At 50.2% G+C, this 23,025-nt stretch overlaps 1 protein-coding gene across 1 annotated transcript in view; it reads right to left on the reverse strand.

The window, feature by feature from the left end:
• Nucleotides 1-13,104: 13,104 nt before the first annotated feature.
• The window catches only part of DNA2 (DNA replication helicase/nuclease 2), a 30,136-nt gene continuing 20,215 nt past the window's right edge, over nt 13,105-23,025 (reverse strand). Inside the window, exon 2 of the mRNA XM_086938052.1 lies at nt 13,105-17,413. Within this exon, the coding sequence (XP_086794178.1) occupies nt 14,190-17,354 (3,165 nt within the window). The 5' untranslated portion in view covers nt 17,355-17,413 and the 3' untranslated portion in view covers nt 13,105-14,189. The remainder of the gene's footprint in view (nt 17,414-23,025) is intronic.

Below are 23,025 nucleotides of genomic sequence, written 5' to 3' on the forward strand. Positions count from 1 at the left end.
CTGAGTGTCCTGTTTACTTGCATCCCGCCAGAGCCATGGCGCCCCAGAGGTTGCTCCAGAACAGGCCCATCCCGGCGTCTGCCAGGTGCACGCCGTCTCCGGCGTATAGTTCCGGGCGGCCCGTGTGGATGAGACCATGCCTTACCAACGATAGGCCATTGGCCCTGCAGTATTTGTTCACTGCGAGGTTCAGTTGTTTGCGGGAATTCGACAGCTTTCTGCGATTCGGCCCGGCGCCATTCGTGCCTGCTGATGACTTCTGACCATATTACTGCCAAGCCCCTAAATACCCTGGCGACCTCTGTGAGCTCTCTCTTTATGTTATGCAGGAGAGTCCTCCTTCCCAGCCTCGCCAGGTCGTTGCCCCCCAGGTGTATTATTAGTACATCTGGGTGCCATGCCGTGTCTGCCCTTAATTCCTCGAGGGCTGCCGGCAGCTGCTCCCACTTCATCCCCGGTCGGCTGAACCACCGAATACATGTGTCTGCTGGTCCTCCCGGCGTCTTGCTACACCCTTCGCTGCCACCAGGTCTGCATCCAGGATATGAATGAGTGTCCCACCACCCCCACCAGGCGTTGTCTCCTTCCTGTCAAAGCAAGGAACATGAGTCACTTCTTGTTCATCCCGCGTGAGGGAGGGGGGTGCTGCGCCCTCCTTGCCTGGCCTGACCTGTGGTTATAGCAGCTCGGGTCTCACGTATGTTCTGTAGGCCTGGGATCTCCATCTCCCCACTGCTTGAATCTCTGATTCGTTCATCCCGTATAATGCTGCGCTTGTGGCTGCACCTATTCTAAAAGAGTGGGTCCCAAAGGCCGCCGGGCACAAGCCGGCTTTGCCTAGAATGCTGCGCATCACAGTTGTAAACTGAAACCTGCTTAGCTGGTTTGAACAGCGGTCCCTCCCCAGCTGGCCGGAATGCCATGAAGGCGAGCAGGCAGCACACTGCGCAATACCGCTGGTCCTTGATGCAGCGCAACCCTATCTTTGTCCCTTTCCCTGCCTGGTCCGTCTTTGACCATCTCAGTAAGATCTCAACCCCTCCCGTCGTGGGCGTCACGTCGCTTGCCTGTATGCATCTCTCTGCCGCTCCCCATTTTGTTGGCGACACCAGCTCGCCGATGCGGAATGCCCCAAAGAAAGCGGTAGCGAATACCGCCCTGAACAGTACCTGCTCAAACTCGTCTGTGATTATGCCCCGAGAGCCCCTAGTACTATCAGGAGCCTTGTGAAATCTATGGGGCGTCTGGCATCCTTTCTCGGACCTTCCTTTCACCTCCACCCTTTCGTTGCCTATTTGCCGGCCTGATGTAGTGCGACACCACCGGCTCCTGGCCTACTTCCAGCTTCGCAAAATGGGTCACTGCGGCTATGTGCCCATGATCTGAATTTTCCTGTCTCGAACGACCACTGGATGAACCGTTCACTTGCTCTGCGCGTGTCGCCCAGGGATTGAATCCCACCTACCCTCATCACTGTCTCCACATACTTTCCGTACCTCTTGGCTGCTTCAAGCCAGAGTGCGTGGCGTGCCAGCTCTGTCAAGTCGATCCTGCCAGTTCCCACAGCTTCTCTGGGAATGGGTTCATGCTCTGCTTTGCCTTCGGTGCCAGGCTCCTGAACGTCTGTCTGCTGCTGGACAGGGCATCTGCCATCTCGTTTTCCACCCCTGGGACGTGGTGTGCTCGCAGGTCCATGTTGCTGTCCAACTGCAATGCAACCAGCCTACGCATTAGTCGCAGCGTGTCCGGGCACCTGGCTGAGCCCCTTGTTGTCTGACCATAATGTGAGGTTCATGTTCTGTAACAGTCCACCCCATATCGTCAGTGTCACTATGACAGGTAAAAGCTCTAAGAATGTAATGTTCCGGAGGCGGAGCCGGACCGGCGACCAAGATGGCCGCTCGGGTTCCCGGCTCCACCGACCTTCTTCCCTCGCCGCCCGATCCAGTCGAATGTCCCGCGCAGATACGGTGCTCCCGTACGTTGGAAGGGGTACTGTGATGCTGCGTTTGACTTTGAGGATTTTCCGAGTCCCGGGGACGGAGATACAGACCCCCGCACGTTGGGGCCTGCACAATACCTGAAGCCGGGACCCCACGTGATGCTGCTGCCGGCCGCAAGTTGAACAACAACGGACATGCAGACCCGGAAGGTACCGGCCAACCGTCATGGAGGTCAGCCCGCCCCCCGAAAGTATATTTCCAGCGCGTGATCATTGGACCCTGGTGAACGTGCAATGAGCCGTCCCTCTATGCCGATCGCTCTCCCTCCCCGAACACAGCTCGACGGACACTGGAACCTGGAAGTTGCTCTTTGTTTCCCTAACGGTACTTTGTTGGACCCTTGTATAACTGTCTACATCCCACGCTCCAGCTGATCGGAGCCGGTTGATGTACAACGTTGCGGTGGCACTTTTTGGGTTGAGGGGGCTCGTATGTGCCAGTCATTGGTGAGTGAGGATGGCACCCGTGTTGTGCACTAGTGTGGAGGTCTTGGTGGACTACGCTCCTCTTTCTGGCGGGGGCCGGCGGCTTTGATGCTCGTCTGAGCTGCGCTCATGTGGTGAATTCCTTTTGGAAGTGGCGCCTCGATGGGTCCTATCTGATCATGGGGGTGGCAGTGCGAACTGAAGACCGGGGGGAGGAGATCGGATACCCCCTGTGTGCTGGAGGGTCAAAATCTGGAAAAGCGTGCTACGTGGATGATCCCGGTTGCCTTTGGATCGGTCAGATAGCCAGAGACCGGTATCAGCTCTGGGAAACCCTGTTTGTGTGGCACATACTGCAGTTCCCCCGTGAAGACGCTGCTGTCGGGTGTGGAGGTGACTATTGTGGTTGAGAGGCGAGTATGCTTATTTGAGAGACTCCCTGGTAGTTCTAAGTGGACCGACACAGGGACACCTGGCTCCGTGGGTGAAGGTGGAAGGCTGCCGAGTGTGTTGTACCATGGGACATTGTAATAACTCTGGCTTCTCCTGGACTGGCCTGCGTGCTCCATCTGGTACTTTGCTTGCCCGACCCTGCACTACACAGACTGTGTAATTTTTTGATTAGAGCCGGGTGGGTCTGTGGGAGTCGATGGCACTCGGGTCTCCCTTGTTGCTTCACGGGGGGATTTACATCTTCACTGTGTGATTTGAGGAGCTGAGCGGCGACTGCTATCCTGATTATGTTGGTGTCTCCGATGCCTTGGATATAATTCTGGGGTAATTGAAATGCCATGCGGCGGTGGGGGGGAGAGGGGGGGGGGTGTCGGGGGACCCGCAATGGGAACCCTCCATATTTCTTCTTTCTCCTATCGTGGGGCTCTAGTTAATTTCTTTCCTTTCCCCCTTTTTTTCTCCTACTTTAGTGTAGATTATTGTTTCTTTCTCCTTTCTCTTTCTCTCTCATCTATATTTCGGGTTTCAGACACTGGGCGACAGGCACGCTGCTAGGGGGGTAGGCCGTAGCCATATGCAGGGGTGCAGGGTGGGGGGATGGGGGAGGGGTGTTATTGTTTTTCTTCTTTTTGTTTCTATGGCCTTCTTTTATTTTTGTTAGTCTTGGCTCGTCTTCCCTTCCCTCTTTTCTTCTCCTTTTCCCGGGATCTGCGTGGAGTAACCTCTCCGCACGCTTTTACTATTTCAGATAATGAGGGTGGAATTTTTTCTAATGCCTTGCTTACTGCGGTCAGGAACTGTCTCGGTGGGAGAAATGTATTGCTTACTGATTATCCTGACTATGTACTCCAGAAGTAATATCTTGCCTACAGCAATCCTGACTGTGAATATCCTGCCTAACGAATATCCCTTGATTTGTTCTGGTTTAATTGTACTGCATCAGATCCTGTTCTTTCCTTAATTTAAAAGTAAAAAAGGAACCTTCTTTAATCCTGTTACCATTATGGTAAGAACGTTCTCCTGTGTTACAACAGAGTATTTGAGGAGCGGACTATTTCTATGGCTTACTTGTTTTGATTTGACCGCTTCTGTCTTGATGGCCGACCGAGATGGTATATATACTCATGACTGTAACTGACTTAAGTAACAATAAAGGTTTACCCAAAAAAAAAAAGAATGTAATGTTCTGGGTGATGCCCTGCCTATGCCATTTGTCGGGCCACTGTCCCGCACACCATCTGTCCCCCAGGATTTCCCCGAAGCCTGTGCTCCCATGTGTCTGTGTACAGTTCGATCTGCTGGTTGGTGAGCTAGCCTTCTCTCCAAATTAATGTTCCATTAAACTCGGTCAAGAATGTGTCCCACATTGCCAAGTCCCTCTTTACCTCGGCCCCCAACCTTACGTGGTGGTGTTTCCGTGTGAGGCCGCGTGTCAATTGTGTCAGTCTCCTAGCAATTACCCTGCCTGCCGGTATCACTCTCGTTGCAAAATTTAGTTTGCCTGTCAGCCTTTGGAGCTCCCGCAATGTTGCCTTCTCCCTCCCGCGCAGGCCCTCAATTTCCTTCTGGAAATCCTCCACCTTGTCCGGCGGAAGCCTGGGGGTGCCTGCTACGGAGTCGAGCTCTATGCCCAGGAAGGTGGTCCTGGTGGCCGGCCCTTCCGTCTTTTCTTGTGATAAGGGAATCCCTAGCTCTCTTGCCAGTGTCTTGAACATCGCTAGAATGCTTCCGCACTCAGCGGATTCCGCTGGACCCGTGAACAGGAAGTCGTCCAAGTAGTGCAGTTTCCCCCCTGTTGGTTGTCTGTCGTGTAATGCCCATTCTATGAAGGTGCTAAAGATCTCAAAATAGGCGCATGATACAGAGCATCCCATTGGCATAGCTTTGCCTATGTATAGTTCCCCTTCCCACCGGAAACCTAGCAAGTGAAAGCTCTCCGGATGAACTGGGAGGAGGCGGAACGCCGACTCTATGTCCGCCTTTGCCATTAGGGTCCCCCGACCTGTTGCCCTGATAAGGTCAATGGCATCATAGATCGTGGCGAAGCTTACTGAGCATATCTCGGAGCTAATCTTGTCGTTAACCGATGCTCCCTCGGGGAATGATAAGTGGTGTATTAGGCGGTACTGCCCCTCTTCTTTCTTAGGCATCACTCCTAGCGGCGAGATCACCAAACCTTTGGCCATGCTCGCAGGCAGCATGCCCTCAATTCTCCCTAGCTTCTTCTCCTTATCAATTTTCTTGGTTACTATCCCTGGGTGCTGCAGGGCAGATTTCAGGTTTGTCTTGCTGCCCGTGGGGAGTGTGCCCCTGAAGGGGATGTGAAATCCTTCCCTGAAACCGCTCACTAGTATCGCTGCGTCTGCCTAGTTGTGGTACCTGTTGGCTAGTCTGTTTAGTGCGTGTGTCTGGACGGTGGACCGTGCTAGCCTGAAATCTTGAGAGTCCCATTGTGGTCCCTGGGTCCCCCCCTGCCTCTCTCCTCATTTCTTCCTCTCCTTCTTGTCCCCTTTGTGCTCTTTCCTGCGATTGCATCCTGCTGCTGGGTGCCCTCCTCCGTAGGTGGTGCATATGTGCTGGAACGTATACGCTGTCCCGTATGTACACTCGTTGGTTTCGAACTTCCAGCATATAGCTGGTGGGTCACCGCTGTGTGGTGCCCGCCCTGTGCCGGCCTGCTTCTGCCTTTGGAATTGCCTTCCCCTTCCCCTGTGCTTGTGCCCGCGAAAGGACTGCTTGTTCCTGCCATACCATGTCGTAGCCTCCTTCACTGCCATCATTTTGTGGATGAAGCCGGACACGTCCTCCTCGTTCCACTCCATCTCTGGGTGGGTCTGCATCTTTAGCCTAAACCCTTTATCATATTCTAGCCACGCCTCGCCTGGGAATTGCCTCTGTGCGTTATATATGCTGGCTTCATACAGCCATAAATCCACTGTGCAGCGCGGGAATTTTTCTACAATTATGCACGCCATTATCCTAAATGCGTCTAACCAATTGTCAAAGTTCCTCTCCTTGCGCTTCCGCCGTCTCTCCCTTCTGTCCTCGTCTTTCTCATCACAAGTCGTGAGGGCTAGCCTCTCTAACTAAATTTCTAGTAGCGAGAATAGGTCGATGAATTCTTACCTCCAAATGCGTTCCTTCACTGCCAGTGGTATCAGACTAACGAGCCCTGTGGCCCAGGTGGTTAATGGCACCGGCCCCGGCGACGGCCGTGCATAGGGTTCCGGCGCAGGTGCCGCAGGCGTAGGATTGCTGCTTGCCCCCCATGCTACCACTGGTGACCCCTCACCTGCCATACTGCTTATCGTGCCCTGCCCTGCAAGCGCCGCCAGTCGTGCCGCCCCCGGGTCAACTAAATGCCAGGGCAAGCCCGAAGGCTCTTCCTCGTCAGAGTTCCCTGATGCCCCGGCCCATTCAGTTACAATCACGCTTAAATGCTCACCGCAGCGTCCATGTCTCTCCCGCTTGGTCCAGCAGTGCAGTGGAAGGTCCAGGAGGCCGGGCCGCCTTTGGGGTTGGTCCCTTTGGGTGGCTGCCTCTGCAAATTTAGCTGGCACCTTCTGTTGTCTTTTGCTTGGAAGTGCGCTGTGCGCCCCTTGCTGGTTGCTTGGGCCTTCTCCACCGTCCCCCAACAGGTGCGGCTGGAGCCAGTCGCTCCCATGAATAGCTGATGCTGCCCTGATGCGCTGGAGCAGGTCGTTCAGCTCTTGCTGCTGCTTACCGGCTCTCTCTCTTTTCGCCATCGCCGCCCTTGACCCCAAGTCGCGCTTGCCTTCCTCATCGACGTTCTCCTCTGTCCAGGCAGGGTGCTGCTGCAGTTTATGCACCAACCCAGGCCTTGTGCGCAGGACCTGTTGCCTGCTGTTTACTCTCTGCCCTTTCCTTCAATGGTCCTTTGCGGGGTGCTGCCACCGATTTTATGCACCAACCCTGTGGAGGGTGGCCCTGCAGTGCAGGACAACTGTTGCTTGCCTATTTGCTGGGGAGGGCGAGGGATGGATACAGCACCCACCTTTGTGTCCACTAGCAGCTTGCCCTTCGCTGCTGTGTGTTCCCTCGAGCAGCTTGAATTTTGCTGCTGTGTGCACTCGATGCTGCCCCTTTAAGGAGCCGCTCGCCACCTACCGCGCATGCGCAGCTGTTTACACCCGCGTCGCGCCGGCCTGTGTTCTGTTTGGTGCGGGCGGGCCGTGAGGTGTATTCTCCCCTCGTTGCTGCTGCTGCCGGGTGGGCTACGGTCGCCGCGGGCCACGCCCGCTGGTCCTTGGGCTAGTGTGGGCGGGTCGTGCGGCATGCTGCTCACTTTCGGCTGGCGCCGGGTGGGCTCCGGTCGCAGCCTGGCCCGCTCACCTTCCTTCTCTCTGCGTCGAGCTCGCCGGTGCTCGGGCTGACGCGTGCGGGCTGCAGAGTTTCGCTGCCGGTGGGCTCCGGTTACAGCGTTGCTCCCCTTGCTCCTTCTGCAATGGTCTTGATGGGCAGCCAGCCCAGCTCCTTCGGCCTCGTGCCAGGTGGGCTCCGGTTACTGCCTCGTGTCTTCCTCCTGCGGGCCTCCGATGCCGGTTGGGCCCCGGTTCACGGTGCGCCAGTGGAGGGTGCCTCCGGTCGCCGCTGGCCAAGCCGCCTGCTTCAGCTCCCGGACGTGCTTGAGTCGGGTGAGGGAGCTCCCCTGCTTTTACCCGCTCTGCTGGGGGACAGCTCCTCGTCGACCTCCTACTTCCGCCGCCAAAGTCTCCTCAGGTAAGCCACGCAGTTTTCAAAAGTTTGATAAACGAGTTGCTGCTCCCCCGCTCCAGCCGTGACCATGGAGCCTACCTGGGGGAGCAGCCTTATATCCCAATCCCCCGTACTGCTACCTGCTGGCCTCTCCTGTTGGGCTATACCTCATTGGAGTGTTTGTATCTAGCACCCCCTCCCCATTGCAATGGGGGCGGGGTGCTCTAATGCTGGGGGCTGCTCTCACGCCCTCTGCTTTTTGCGTGCCAAAACTTGGCGCAGGCTGGCTCTTACAGGGGGGGGGGGGGGGGGGGCGCTGCGACAATTATGGCGCCAGCTCTTGAGCCCCCTTCGTGGGCAGCCTTTGCGAAAGCAGGTATTCACACTAAACAACGGGGATGATTGCGGGGAGGGGAATCGGGTTGTGCTCCTCCCTTGGGCCCCATTAGTCTTGCGGTCACCTCTTGGGGATGGATGGTGCGTTCACCTCCAATCGCCCCACTCAGGGGGGGGAGGGAGGGGGGGGGGAAGGTAGAAAGCCCACTAGATGCCAGAGATTTTTAGACTGCAGCATTGTTTTGGGGGTGGGAGAGGTCCCCAATGTCATGGACATGTGCTCTTGTCATTAGCACAATTAGTCTCATCTTACTGTCCCACAAGGAGGCTGATGGGGTGTTCATTCCGTATCAGGTTGCCTGGGGGTAGACAGACCACTAGACACCAGGGATTTTTTTAAAGCTGTATTTTTTTGGAAGGAGGGGAGAGGCCCCCTGGGCATGGGCCTGTATTCCCTCTCTAACCCAGGCCTAATTAGTCTTTTGCCCCTACAGGTGAATATGAACCTTCATCCCCCAATCTGTCCCACCCCAGGGATTGGGTAGAATGCCCATTAGACACTTTTCTTAGGGGGAAGGGGAGACCTCCCTGTGCATGGGCCTGTGTTCCCCAACAGGCACCTAGGATTTTTAGACTGTAGAATTGTTTTAGGTGGTGGGGGAGAACGCCCCCCCCCCCGGGGATAGGCCTGTGCTCCACCCAAAACTGGGCACAATTAGTCTTACTGCCCCCCCCCCCCCCCCCCCCCCCCCTCGTGGTGGATGGAGGTGTTCACCCTATCTCTGCCCCAATGTGAAGCTGAGGCCACTATCACCAGCAAAAAGATATTTCCGAAGAAAGGAGGGGGTGAGAGGGCCAACTCACCCAAGCATCAGGCTGTACCCCCACCCCAATACGCACCCAACAACCTTTTTCTTTCAAACCACTCCCCTTGAGGGTAGATTGAGGGAGAATACCTGCAATCTGTCCCCTGTGTGATATAAAGCCCACTAGCGATATATTTTATTTTTGTAAAAAAATAATATTTTGGGTGGGAGACCACCCAGGTTTTAGGTCTATCCTCCAGCTCTAAAACCCCCCAGTCTGTCTGCCCACCTAGGCACAGAGCCCCATTCCCAAGACAAGCAGGAGAAACATAAGATTCTTTTGGCTCTAGTTTTGAACTATGGGCTGGCTGAGTAGGAAAAATCATCCATCCTACTCATACTTCAGTGAAGGAAAGTTCCAGAATCTCAGAATCTGTGGGGAATAACAATGTTCCTACCTTTTAGCGTCCCCTACTTTTCCCAATAAAAACGGTACCCCAGGTGTGTGACTAACCCAAACACTTGCAACACATATAGCCCCAAAATGCAGCATGGAGAAATCTGCAATAGGGGAAGCAGTATTCTTTGAGTTTTAGCTGGACGGCCACTGAGGGAAGCCTACCAAACCCAGACTTTCTGAAAACTATACACCTGGGGGGAGTCCAGGCTTGTTTGCCTTGCATTCATCTCATGATGGTTTCTTACCTGTTATGTGCTGCAAACCTCAATCTTGGCCTAAAATCGCATATTTACCTTGCATTTCTGTAACTTGAACATTTGGAAATTGCAGGGCTCCACAAAATTCGTACCTCCCAGCATTCCCCGATAACATTTTTACCCCACTTGTGTCAGCCCTTGATTGCACGCATACATAGGAGCCGAACGGGGCATCCACCGGAAAAAATAACATTTACCATAGAGTGTAAAAATGGTTCCTTTGACACTTCACTTGGAACACGTTCACCCTCCAGACTGGCCGTCCTTCTTCTGGTTACTTTTAAGCTGTATTTGGGCCTTCCTGCTATTTCATAACACTGTTATTAGTTATACTGTGCTGCTTCTATTACTGGTTACCACCCTGCATATGTAGAGGTGAGTGAAAATTCAAGTGGCTTCATGTAACCGCATCTACTGTCTGCATTATTGAGCATGATAAAAACCATTGCATTTTGCCTTTCCATTAGCTCTCTGTCAATAGGGGTCAGTACTGGCACACCTTCATCCCTAATTCCTCCCTGTTTAGTTATGTTTTGCTTAGTTCTGTTTTACCTGGTCCTGGCCTCTCTCTCAATGCTCTTCATCAATAGGGGGTCAGTACTGGCACACCTGCATCTCTAATACCTCCCCTGTTTTTTCTTTTTTGCTTAGTTCTGTTTTACCTGGTACTGGCCTCTCTCAATGCTCTTCATCAATAGGGGGTCAGTCCTGGCACACCTGCATCTCTAATGCCACCCCTGTTTTTTCTTTTTTGCTTAGTTCTGTTTTACCTGGTCCTGGCCTCTCTCAGTGCTAGGTGTAAGGATAAGTGGGGAGTCCAGAGGTCAGGGGATGTGTCATCATGTGGACATGCGTGCCGTGACTTTGTAGGTGTTTTAAGTTACATTAAAAAACAAGACTTGCTGTATGTTCTCTTGTTCACTGTTTGTGCACTACCGGGTCTGATGGAAGCACAAGACTGCAAAAATAGGCCTGCTAAATGTCCAACAAGAGATGTTCAGGTTGTTTTAACTAAGAAACATTTTTTTTCCTTTGTAAGAGGCTTTCTGAATGAATAAGACAGCTGCAAAGCGGTTATTAGGGAAATGACTTTGCAAGTATTGTCTCGAAGGAACAAGAGGAGATACCATAGCAGTAGTCTACCGAGTACTTCTTATAATCTGAACATGTGTATCAAAGTAGGAGACGAGCCCCTCCTCGTTTCTCAGAGAACCATGCATTAAGATAAAGGTGACTCGTTCCTAATTATGCAAATTGACCAGTTGCTGGCAGGGAGCTGAAATAAATCGTTCCAACTTATGGTGTAGAGGCATAACCAAATAAGCAGAGAGGCTTTACATGACTGAGCATATAAAAGCAAACTAATACAACTATGCTGCTAAACAGCTATTCTTTTACATTTGAACAAATAAATACCTGTGCTAAAATTTGGTTGGGGATAAACAAATCGTATATGTCAAAGAGAAGACGGATTTGTCTCAGGTCTTTGCATATAGAAATAAATTAATCTAGAAGTGTGACTCACTCCACACACTGTGAATTTTCAGCTTCCTTTTAGTATTACCCCATGACCCTAGGTTGTGCCCAGTCAGTCACATTTCTTTCAAATTTACAAAGCAAAACTAGGAGGTCACAACCATGGAACAATACCCTTGAATGAAGCAGTTTTGTTCTTTTCTGATTACTCATTTAACTAAAAAGATAAACTCTTCTCTTACAGCTGACATAGGCGCTTTCGCAATCCCCTTCTCACCTAAAAAAATTATTTAAAAGGCAAACCTCCTGTTATTAGCCAACAAAATCTGCTGTTTCATCTCTTTCACTCAGAGTTCCGACATTTGACAGGGAAGGAATGTTAACTGGCTACCATTAGAGACGAGCTCTTCTTCACGCCTGATGAAAAGTATACGCTGCGTTGATCCTTCTTGATCTCAATGTGACTTGTGATACCATACACAAGCATATTATTATTCCACCTGAAAATTCCTGGTTTGGAATTTGCTGGAGTTGCACCCTGGACTTTTTCCTCTGCTACCACACCCAGCAAGTACACCTCCAACCTTTTGGTTCACTGTGCTGTGCCTCCAGGCATCTGCCTTCTCCTAGGTATGTGCTCCCTTCCTCAGCTACTAAGTCTGCTCAAAGTCCATTTCTGACTGTACTCTGACATATGCAGACATCATCTTGGAAAATGATTCAGAGAACCAACATAACATCACCAACTAGACAACATCCCAACTTTGAATGAGAAAAAGCTTTCTTTGTTTAAGTGGAACAAAACCGGTAATGCTATTCTAAGTCAACTAGAGTATGCCTCTTCCATTTAACTCCCTCTCTTGTTTAGTGTCCACTCCTACTACCTCACAGAAGGTTTAATTGTGGGATCGTTATCACCTCGATTTTCTTATCCACCCTTCTTGGGTATAGGTGTCTATATGCAACTCTCCTTGCTTTGGAAAATTCTTCCACTTCAGTAAACCTACCATCGTATTTTTCTCATAAGATGTCTACTGCTTTGCGTGTTATTTAGGCTTTCCACAGAATCCTATGAAAAGGCTTAAAGAACGCCAAGTTAACCCCTTCACTGCGGCGGCTATTCCGCCGCAATGCTAAGGGGCGGGGCGGAAGAGCGGCAGGCGCATGCTGGTGACTGAACCGCTCCGTCACCAGCGTCGGTTGCGCTGTGCTTATGACGGCGCGGTTCCGTCATGGCCCCGCCCGCTCAATAGAACGCTCAGCGCAGGCGCGGAATTCGCGCCGCGCATGAGCGGCGGGCGGGCCATGACGGAACCGCTCAGTCATCAGCACAGCGCCACCGCAGCTGATGACGGAGCGGTTCCGTCATCAGCATACAAGGGGTTAAGGGCACTCGGGTGTACCAGAACAGACATGATCACTGAGACAGACCTCTACCCTTTTGGAGTTTAGAAATCAGTTAAAAACTTGGTTGTTCCAACAACTACCATAACTCATCTCCGTGAAATAATTCTGCGTGGCAGTCTTTGCTTTTGTCTTTTCTGTCAAAGCGCCGGGACACTCTTGACGAGTAGCTGTGCACTCTATAAATTCTGGATTAACATAACATACCTTCAAACCAGCTCTGAATGCCGCCCACTACCTTAAAGTAGACTGGAAATTCAAGACACCTTGCATAGTTCATAAAGTTTGTTGGAAAAAGGGCCTGTCTGCTTCCAAAAGAGGTCTCCCCATTACCTCTGCATCAGAAACCTTCAATCAGAATCCTTGAACTGGTCCCTCAGTGTTCCATCAATCACACACACTGCAGTCATCCCTGGGTAAGTGTTGTAAACTTTGGATCACACTGGTGCCCCACCTCTGATCATAGCCAAACTCCCTCCAATCCTTGATACTTCTTAAAACTCAACTAGTCGGATCATTTTAAGAAGTCCTTTACCTGAGCCCTCGTTGAATGCCGGATAAGGGCGCACCCAGGATCCTGTTGGACTAACAGCCACTCCGTTCCCTGATCTTTGGCTTTGTATAACTCAGAGCTCCAAAGAGATCACAACATGACAGCTAGTACTTTACAAAACAGTTCCATAAAAAATAAGAACCATCTGCTCATACTCACATGAGAAGGCACTCGTGAAAGGCGGAAACCATTATAAAACACTTTCAAGACCATTATTTAACAGGCTTTTTATTTCATACAAAAATTGGCATTTTACTGTCATACAAAATTTAAAAAAAAATTCATTAACAAGGTGACATTGGGCTTAAACACAGCCCGGTTGAAGTAGAAGACATTATCATAAGGCATGGATTATTTTAACTTATGTAAACTACAGATCAAACATCGGTCGACAGTGATTAGAAACGAAATAGTAAACTGTACTTCAAAAAACATAGCCTACACATCTTGACAGTGTATGTGCACATAAGAAAATTAAGACAGGCACACACATACACGTATGTGTACTTGTATGTGCAAGTACACATACACGTATGTGTACTTGTATGTGCAAGTGTGAGTTTGTGCGTAAACTACAAAAAAATGCCATATAGTAAACTGACAAAAATAAATAATTTCCGTGTGCATAGTGAAAAAAAGTGAACCCCAAATAAAGAAACAAATGCATAAATGAATCCTCACTGTTAGAGTTCATGACCATGGGTGCACATAAAACAATGTATACCACCCAAACATTTGAAGGGATATTGATTGTGTACGAGATTCCAAGTATACACACATACTAAAATATCAGAAATTCCATAGAGTACACACCAAAATCATATTCAATCAGAGTCCAAGCTCAGCACAGAAATGACAGCTTGTAATGTGGAACTACGATGGCTCAATTGCCATGCTGTCCAATGTGTGCTCCAATTGCTGCGGGTAAGTAGGAAGACTGAATGATCAGGGTAGAGGCAGAATTGATCTGAAATAAACATTGGCGTTCTGGGAAAAAAATGGAGGGCATGTGATTTGGGGGCATTTCAAGTGGAAAATGTTGGGATGAGATTTAGTTGTGAAAGTAGTGCATGATGGAATGTGGATCAAAGTGCAGCTCTTATCGGGTACTGAGTACATCTAACAAAACTGTAATAGGTCACAAGGATAACTACTGAATTATTCGATCTCTTAAGGGTAGACAATACATGTCCAACTGACCAGAAACAAAATGATGCCTAAACTGCTTGGAAGAACATGAAACAGATTCAACTCAACAGAATAAACCTCTCTCATGGTAGGCACTACTGCAACTATGTAGTTAATAATCTGCTTTGTGTGCACCTGCAGGGAGATCAAGGACCATACCTTCCTGGTTTAAATGGCAAAGCATCTTCTCCAGTGACTCATAGCGGCACAGTGCCCCAGCACAGCCCAACATGACCAGCTTGTGCTTGGCCCTCGTGAGGGCAACATTCAGGCGCCGCCAGTCTTTCAAGAGATCACCTAGATGACCATCTGTGTTGCTACGAACAAAAGACACAATGATGATGCTTTTATCCCTGCCTTGATACTTGTCTACGGTGTTCACTTCCACCAGACCGAGGGCTGGATTGTCAAACAAGTCTGAAATGACTTTTAACTGTTGTCTATATGGAGCAATGATTCCAATATCTCCGGGCTTACAACCAGCACGAATGAAGAGGGAGGTAAGTAAAAACACCAACCTGGCTTCAGTCAAGTTACTAACACCACCTTTCTCTGTGGTCTCTGGTGCAGGAACATTTTCAGTGTTCAAAAAACAGACTGGATTGTTTGGCTCAAGCACGTGAAGCCACCACTTCTCACAGCATCCAGCCAACAGTTCCATCTCCAACTTGAGGTCACTAAACTTGGGCAGATGAACTGTTGCAGTGGCTACTCTTTCCGATCCGCACTCAAGTTTCCCTTCATAAACCATCTTGTTACTGAGTGTCATAATTTGGCGGTTCATCCTGTACTGCACTGTCAGCTGCACCACAGCATCCTTGTTCTTTTCCAGTCGCTTAAACAAACTTTCATTCATTCCAAGATCTCGTGCTTCAGAGTTGAGCACAAGTGGGGGCAGCTGCTGATGGTCGCCCACCAGAACAAAGCGGTCTGCATGGAAAAGCGGGCCAAGGCAAATGGGTTGACTAATCTGTGATGCTTCATCCACTATACAAAAGTCAAATCTCCTCCGAGTGAAAATTGGATGGTTTGCTCCCATGCACGTAGTTGCAACTACAGGCTGGCTGCTGAAGAGCTCCTCCAACTGTGCTAACGAATTAATTGATTGAGATCGACATACTTCTTCCTCTGTGAAACGCCTCACATCTGGATGAACTTTCTGAGCCTGTCCCAAGCGCAAAAATCCAACTTTAAACTTGGTCAACTTTAGCAAGATGTTGTCGACGGCAGAGTGCGTGTAACTGGTAAGCAGCACACTGAAACCACAGGCGTAGAGAATCCGAACCAGACTACATATGGTGGTGGTTTTTCCTGTCCCAGGCATACCCACAATGAGTGTGTAGTCCTTCGAAAGCAGAACTTTCTTCATTGCTTGCTTCTGAGGCTTGTTGAGACCCTTTAAGATGTTTGCTACAGTTTCCTTTGCATCGTGAGGAAGGACAGAGCTGAGATGTAGAACAAATTGAGGCACACAGAAATCAATAATCAAATTGCGCAGCTTTTCACTGCCAGTACTGTTTTCCATCAGTTTGGAAAGATTACCTACATGTGTATCTAACCCACCTCCACCCTCATCATGATCAATGCGAAATAAAGTGCCTGTGGGAAGCTTGGTCAGATTTCGGTCAAGGGTGCAAGTGATGTGCATCGTACTGACCTCAGAAACATATCCAGAAGACAATGCAAGCATATTTTTCTCTTGCCCGCTCACAACAATCCTGTCCCCAATTACAAGATTGGTTCCTGGTAAGGTGCCACTTTTACCCTGAAAGTAGTGGAGGTACTGGCCTTCTGAAATTGCTTGCACCTGTCCGGTTCGAATTAGATTTGCAATGCAGGTGCCATCTTTTTCTCTTTCTGAGGCAGACGTCATCCAAATGCTTCTACGGCCTTTTCTACTCTCTTTGCATTGTGCCTCCAGGGAGCACATGAGGTACCAGAGGGAAAAATACTGTAAATGTGTCGTTTTCAAGTGCTGAGTCTCTCTCTCTACAACAGGTTTCATTTCAGAGGGAATATCGTTGTCCACTATCTGTTCTTCCACAGCTCTGTTATAAAGGGAACAGTTTCTGATTTGTGAGCAATATTTACACGCTTGATGATCATTGATTATAGGGGGTAAGGGGGCTAGTTGCACCTGTCCAGTTCCTGACTCACATTTTCTTACAGTATTGAACAAGTAAAAGGCCAGCTGGTTTCGCAACTTTAAGAGTTCTCTGCGGTCCATGTGATTGGCAGGCACTGGATACATGGTGCCTGTCTTGAGATAGAGCAGAAAGCCAGCTTCTGGATCTAATCTTCTTTCTTGACTCATCAAAGTGTACAGCACCACCTGACTTCGGTGTTCTATCGAATTTGATTCCTTTCCAGTTTTCAGCTCCAGAGGCATGACTTTAAAATTAGAGCTACATCGTCTGTTGATCTTCACCCCTGCGGTTACATCAATCTTCCCTTTTAACCCAAACCTGGGGGACCAGATGTTCTCCTCAATGTCTAGAAAATCTGTAACTTGGACATGGCAGGATGAGTCTTCTTTTCTGGCATCACCTGGCAGCTTCATGATCAACTGGCGTGGACGAGTTTGGGCAGATGTGTGGAAGTAGTCATCAGCCCACTTGGTAAACGAAGGCAGGTACTCTTCCACCTCTTGCAGTATTTCCGTCTGGTTCATATTCAAAGGGTACATGTTTTTTAGAAACTTGGGACCATTGACAGTTTGAAGAGCAAGTTCTTGCAACTTGTCCTGGGCAAACCCTGAAACTGTTGCCCTTTGGAAAATGTCATGAAGCATTGTACCAAGCAACATTGGACGAGATGCCAGGTCATAGACTCGAAATTTCTCACTCAGCACAGCTCTTCGCATGCATCGAATGCTGTTGGCAATGCTAGTTCCGGAGATGAGGAAGTCTGGGTACAGGATAAGAAATCCAGAGTCTCTGTCAATTATCCACATGTTTGACTTTATTTCTCCTTCAAGATGAATGATGTCGCCTGGCTCTATAGGAAGAGACTCCCAATCATTCTTCAGAATGCATGTTTCCGTGTCTTCAAAGGTCGGGGATGCTGTAATGGTGAGATGTTTCTCAGTCTGTCTGCCATATTTTGGGATCTCTTTCACAGACAGGACACAGTATCTGTTGTTCAGACCCTTGCAGAGTGTGGTACCCGTGAAGGCAATTTTTTTCTGTATTTTTTCCACATATTTTGGTTCTTCCTCTATGTCGGTGAAGCTTTTCTCCATCAGTTCTTCCAGCAGCCATTCTGGGTCTGTATCCATCGTCCCACATTCAGATGTCCCAGTTAATTATCACGTTCAACATCTGGAATAACACTTGCCTGGAAAATACACAAAAGATAAAATAATGAGAACATTAAACTCTTTGCCAACAGACTATCAAAACACAGGAGTAGCTAATCGTAAAAAGATGCGTTGCAGACAATTGTAGAAATGTAACTAGCAGTCACCACTCTAAGTAGAAAGACCCCTGGACTCCTAGTGACTGCACATCTGTCACCCATCTACATAAGAACCCCACATTATGATGTATGAAAGAGTGCAAGCTTTCATTGTTTTGACCCACTTTGCATACCTTGAGCGAAAGTCACACTCCAAGACCCCCTCCAATGTACATATTCAGTCAAATGCATACATAGCTGCCACATTTCCCAGATCCATTCTTGACTATCTGCCCCAGTCCAAATTTTTCCTTCTTTGAATTCTTGGACTAGTTGGCCTGATTTACTAATGGGATAAACAAGACTGCCAGGCCTAGAATGCGAAGACAAATCCAAGACTGGAACATCAACTCACACATGGGCCTGAGTAATTTCCAGGAATGCCAACATAAGGGCAACAGCCATGCAGAGTATCCACAGGCAAAACTGCACATCCTCTGCTATACCCACACAAGGTCTCAGCCAATCTCTGCACCCTCCACTTGACTTCTCCACCAAGCGCTGCCTGCCACAACACTGCACACCACTTCACATTGCAAGCCCTCTATGAGCATTCATAAGCACATCATGTCATGCCCTGCACACACAGCCATATACTGAAAATGCTGAGGCTACACAGGCAAGCTCTGAACACTGTACCCCACAATAAACACCCATAGCAATGTTGTGCAGACTAGGTGACAACAGAGCGAAGGTCTGCAGATCTTCAGCCTTTGCGGGCCATTTAGCAAACCTATCAGCTCCTTTCGCTTACTAGGTATAGGTGGAATATTAGGTCCTTTTACACAATGAAATACTGTTTGAAGCAAGAAAAATAAACGTGATCCAACATAGTTAACTGTAAACAGTTAAATAAAATAGTTGCACCGGTTCTACAGTAAAGCCCAAAAGACATGAGAAAAACTTGGGTCGCTCCCTCATGTTTGCATGCTGCAATGATTTTAACAAAGGGAATAACTCTCCTGATAGTCACAATGGCTCTTCAATGTCATTTTAACTGAATCTTATCTTATCAAGAATTTATAGAGCGCACGCTCACCCGAGGGTTTCATGGCGCTTACGGATATACTCTGGGATATTACTGCTCAGAGACTAAGAGAAATTAAGTCAATGCATGGGCAAACAGCCATGTCTTGAGGAGTCGCCTGAACTGGAGAATAGTGACACAAGAACGGATTTCACAGGTAAGAGAGTTCCACAATTTAGTGGCAAGAGTTGCGAACCTGCATCCTCCCTTGCGTTGAAATTGATAACGGGGGAAAATCAGAAGAGTTTGTGATTGTTAGACCTGGCACCTTGGCGTGAGTCTCCCTTCCACTTTTTGCTGATGTGCCTCCGATGTTTTGCTGGTTTTCCGATACTCAGGGCACTGCGCCACGGCTGATCCGTGCCGCAGTGCAAGTGCTCCCTACTGTAAATTGTACATACGATTGGTATCCATGATTGGTGCATTGGATTTACTGTTAGTCCCTAGTAAAGCGCCAGAGAGAGTGCCGGGGCTTGTAGATGCCAATACTGCTGGTGGGCCTGCAGCGCTGGTTGCGCCACCCACCGAAGCAGCCGTAAAGATGTGTCTGGGAACTGCGACCGCAGAACCCGCGTGCGGTCTCGTACTGTCACGCTAGCTGGGCAAGTGTCCCCACTTGCCAGCACCGACCCTTCCCTTGACTACATATTAGTCACCCCTATGGTAGGCCTACGGGCAGGGTGCGTTGTAGGTGCAAGGTAGGACAAGCCCTGATGTGCGTGGCATGTCCTGGTAGTGACTTACAACGAAGACCGTATTTCACTACTGAAGGCTACCTGCTCCATTAGGCCAGACTGAGCTGCGAGGGTTATTACACCCTATAATCCCCGCAGGCTCAAGGAGCATGGTAGTGAGTCATGTTTAGTATGCCTGAACTCAGGATAAGGAGATATTTCTTGTAGTCAAGTTTATTTCAGTACCCTGGGTTTGCAAATGCTACTTTTAGAAAGTTAGCATTTGCTTGCTTAACCATTTCAGCCGCCTCTGCTGGTGTGTATCTGACTGTCTGGGATGTGTGAGTGACAGGGCTGGAGGGATGACGGGTGGTGAATGCGCAGATTACACCTTAGTGGGAGGTAGGAGTGCCTCTTGACTCGAACTGTCACTGTGCTCGACCTCCACAATGCTGGCTCCACCCTCCTGGGGAGCGGCGGATGACTCTGCCGGCACCTGGCCCAGGAAGAGCGAAGCCCCCATCAACAAGGTACTCTGGCCACTCCTGTCCGGACAATGCTGGCTCCACCCCCTGTGGGGCGTCTGATGCGCCTGCCCCTCACACTGAAAGCAGAAGCCGGAGTACACCCGCGGGGGTACTCCAGAACTGAGAGTGGCTATGCAAAGGCCCCCCTGGCCTGCGAGAACAAAAGAATTGGCCTATAAAAGACGGAGCCCTGCTCCTTGAAAATTAGATCCGGTTTGGGCCACAGAAAGACTCTGCCCTACGAGAAGGACCGTGAGAGACAAGGAAGGGTGCTGACTCTTGCCTGTGTCTGGTGCCTTGCTGCTGAAGGAGAGGAAGACAATAAGACTACGAAAAGACTATTGTGCTACTTGTGCCAAACTCTGCAAAGAGATCTCCAAGGGCTTGCAACTGAACTTGCCCCCTGACCAGCGTCCCAGGACCAGTGGACGCTACCCCCTTGGAAAGCGACTGCGGGGGCTGACCATCGCCGCAGCACTGACGGAGGAATCTCCTCTTAGGCATCAACATCCTCCCGACCACCGTGACCGGGGCCCAAAGCAACAGCAGAAGCAAAGTGAGGACCAGCCGCCGCTGGCCCGAACACCGTGACCGCAACTGCACCGGGAGCCCGAGAGCAAAGCAAAGGAGGACCCGTCCGGTCCGAGCTATCGAGGTGACTGCATAGCGAGCAGTCACTCACCTGCAAGGACGGACAGTTGCCCTACGAGAATCCGCAAGGTCGGTAAGCCTGCCCGACAGCCCAGCTGTGAGCCCACAGCTGCACCGACATTTGGCTGGGTACGTCCTGCACTTGGGGACCGTACTGCCACTTGTCACAACCGCACAGCCGCCGCCTCCAGGGTCGGAGCGGACGACGAGGAAAGGACCCTGCCGCCACAGAACACCGCTGCCCCGGACGACCAGTGACCTGTTCGGCCGAAGAGCCGCAACGATCAGCGACCCCAGGAAGGCAACGCGACGTGGGACAGATCCCTTGGAAGCCGCCGGCTCCACAAGAACTTTGAATAACACCGGCCTACGGGCCTCAAGAGAACTTCCATAAGAACTGTGGTAACCCAAATTACGTAACTTGCAACCGTCTTCATAAAGTTATTGACTGTATTCACAAGCCTGCTTAAAATCTATATAAAGATATATATTTTTACAAGAATACAGTCTGGTCTCGTTGTGTGGTGGGTTGGTTGTAAAGGTGTGCTGTTGCAAGTGTTTAACCCTATGTGCCCCAAAGATTAGCCTACGACTGCTTAAGCCACACTACCTAGAGGGTAAGCAGAGGTTGTCTGGAAGGTAACCCTCAGCCCTGACGAGGAAGAGAGAGTCCCTGCTTGTCGCTAGTGTTGCACTGCGCCAACTAGAGCCTCCCCCTTCCTACATTGGACGCAGCGGTGAGGATTTTCGAATTTACACTTGCGATAGTTATACCCGAGCTTCTGACCACTACACAAGGATCACGGTACAGTTACGAAACCACAGACTTTGCTTTTTGAAAGAAGATTCCGCGTGCAGAAACCATGCCGGGCACAAAGAGCCTGGATGGAGCAGAGTCCAAGACCTCTGAGGTGTTGGAGGTAGAGTGGGACGCCGCAAAGCTGGACAAATACTCAAAGATGGAACTGAAGTTTTTCTGTAGGAAACTCAAGGTTCCGCACGCTGGTTGCAAAAACAAACCGGAATTCTACAAGGCCCTGAAAGCCTGGGTGGAGTCCAGAAAGACCCCGGAGGAGCAAGACGTCCTCGCCGAGCAGAATGCAACGCCGGAGCAGAATGCACCTGGGGATCTGATCGATCTCGAAAGGCAAGACAGCGAGCACAGCTTTGGTAAAGGCCTGTCGCCAGAGGAGCTGGCGGACAGGAAGGAAACCCGGAATCACGAAAGAAAGTTGGCAGAATTGAAAATCCAGCTGGAGCTGGAAACCAAAAGAATGGCGCTGGAAGAGCGAAAGCACCAGATGGATTATGAAATCAAGATGAGGGAGATAAGTCTCAAGGAGAGAGACTTGGATCGGCCTCCCTCTGGTGGCAGCACATCGCCAGTGCAGGTAGAGTCAAGAGTGCACATCCCGAAGGACGTAGTTAAGGAGTTCTTTAAGGGGGATGACATAGGACAGTGGTTTAGGGCATACGAGGTAGCCATGTCCTCCCACCGGGTCCCTGACAAGGATTGGGGAGCGGGGTTGTGGGGAAGGTTCCTTAGCGAAGGGAGAGATACCTTGCTAGATTTGCCCGTTGAGAATCAGAGATCCTATGCCCACATGAAAGAAGCTTTATTAAACAGGTACGGGCTTACCCCTGAAATGTATAGACAGAAGTTTAGGGGATGTACTAAGCGGCCTGGGAATACGTATGTGGAGTATGTGACTTACTTTTGCAGAGCACTGGATGGTTGGGTGAAAGGTAACAAAGTTAATGATTTTCAAGGTCTCTTTGATTTAATTGCATGGGAGCACTTGGCTGATCACTGTTTTCCTGAGTTACGCCAACACCTGATCGATAGCAAGCTGTCCAACCCGAGGAAGCTTGCTGAGGAGGCGGACCGCTGGCTCAGCACCAGGGTCCACAAGGGTCCCGTGGGAGATTCCGCCAAGAGTGGGCAGGGTCCCCAGCAGAAGAGTGGGGGGGACAAAGGGGGAAAACAGAAAGGGTTCCAAAAAGGCCCCCAAAGTAGTTCCCAAGGGAATCCGCAGCAGGGTTCTCAGCCTCCCCCACCCCCGAAGCAGAATGGGGCCCGACAGGTAAACCTGTTCCAAAGGGGCCCTTCAATTGTTTCAAATGTGGCGAGCCTGGGCACATATCCAGTGACCCCAAGTGTCGCCTATTTGGAAAACCTGCACCCACTGGTGCTCCGCCCCGACAAGTGACTAGCGTTCACCTGGGAGAAGAAATGATGGTCCCGGGGGGTGGAGATCCCGTTCACATGACCCTGGTCTCGCTAGGAGACAGTGAGATGATCCCGACTAACTACCTGCCCTCTAACACTAAGAAATATGGGCAGGTGGTGATCATCAATGGCAAGGAAGCTGAGGCTCTTAGAGACACAGGAGCCAGTGTGACTGCAGTGAGGCAGCACCTGGTGTCTCAAGAGCAGGTTGTACCCCATGCCTACTGTAGGGTTATCAATGCTGATAATTCTGAGAGCCAGTGTCCGATGGCTCAAGTTCCCTTCGAGTGAGGGGGGGGGGGGGGGGGGGGTCTCTGGTACTCTGCAGGTCTGTGTGAGAAAAACCATGCCTGTTGACTGTTTGCTAGGGAACGACTTGGAGC

This window comes from Lissotriton vulgaris, chromosome 9 (assembly GCF_964263255.1).
Source record: "Lissotriton vulgaris chromosome 9, aLisVul1.2, whole genome shotgun sequence".
In the NCBI taxonomy this organism is placed as follows: Eukaryota; Metazoa; Chordata; class Amphibia; order Caudata; family Salamandridae; genus Lissotriton; species Lissotriton vulgaris.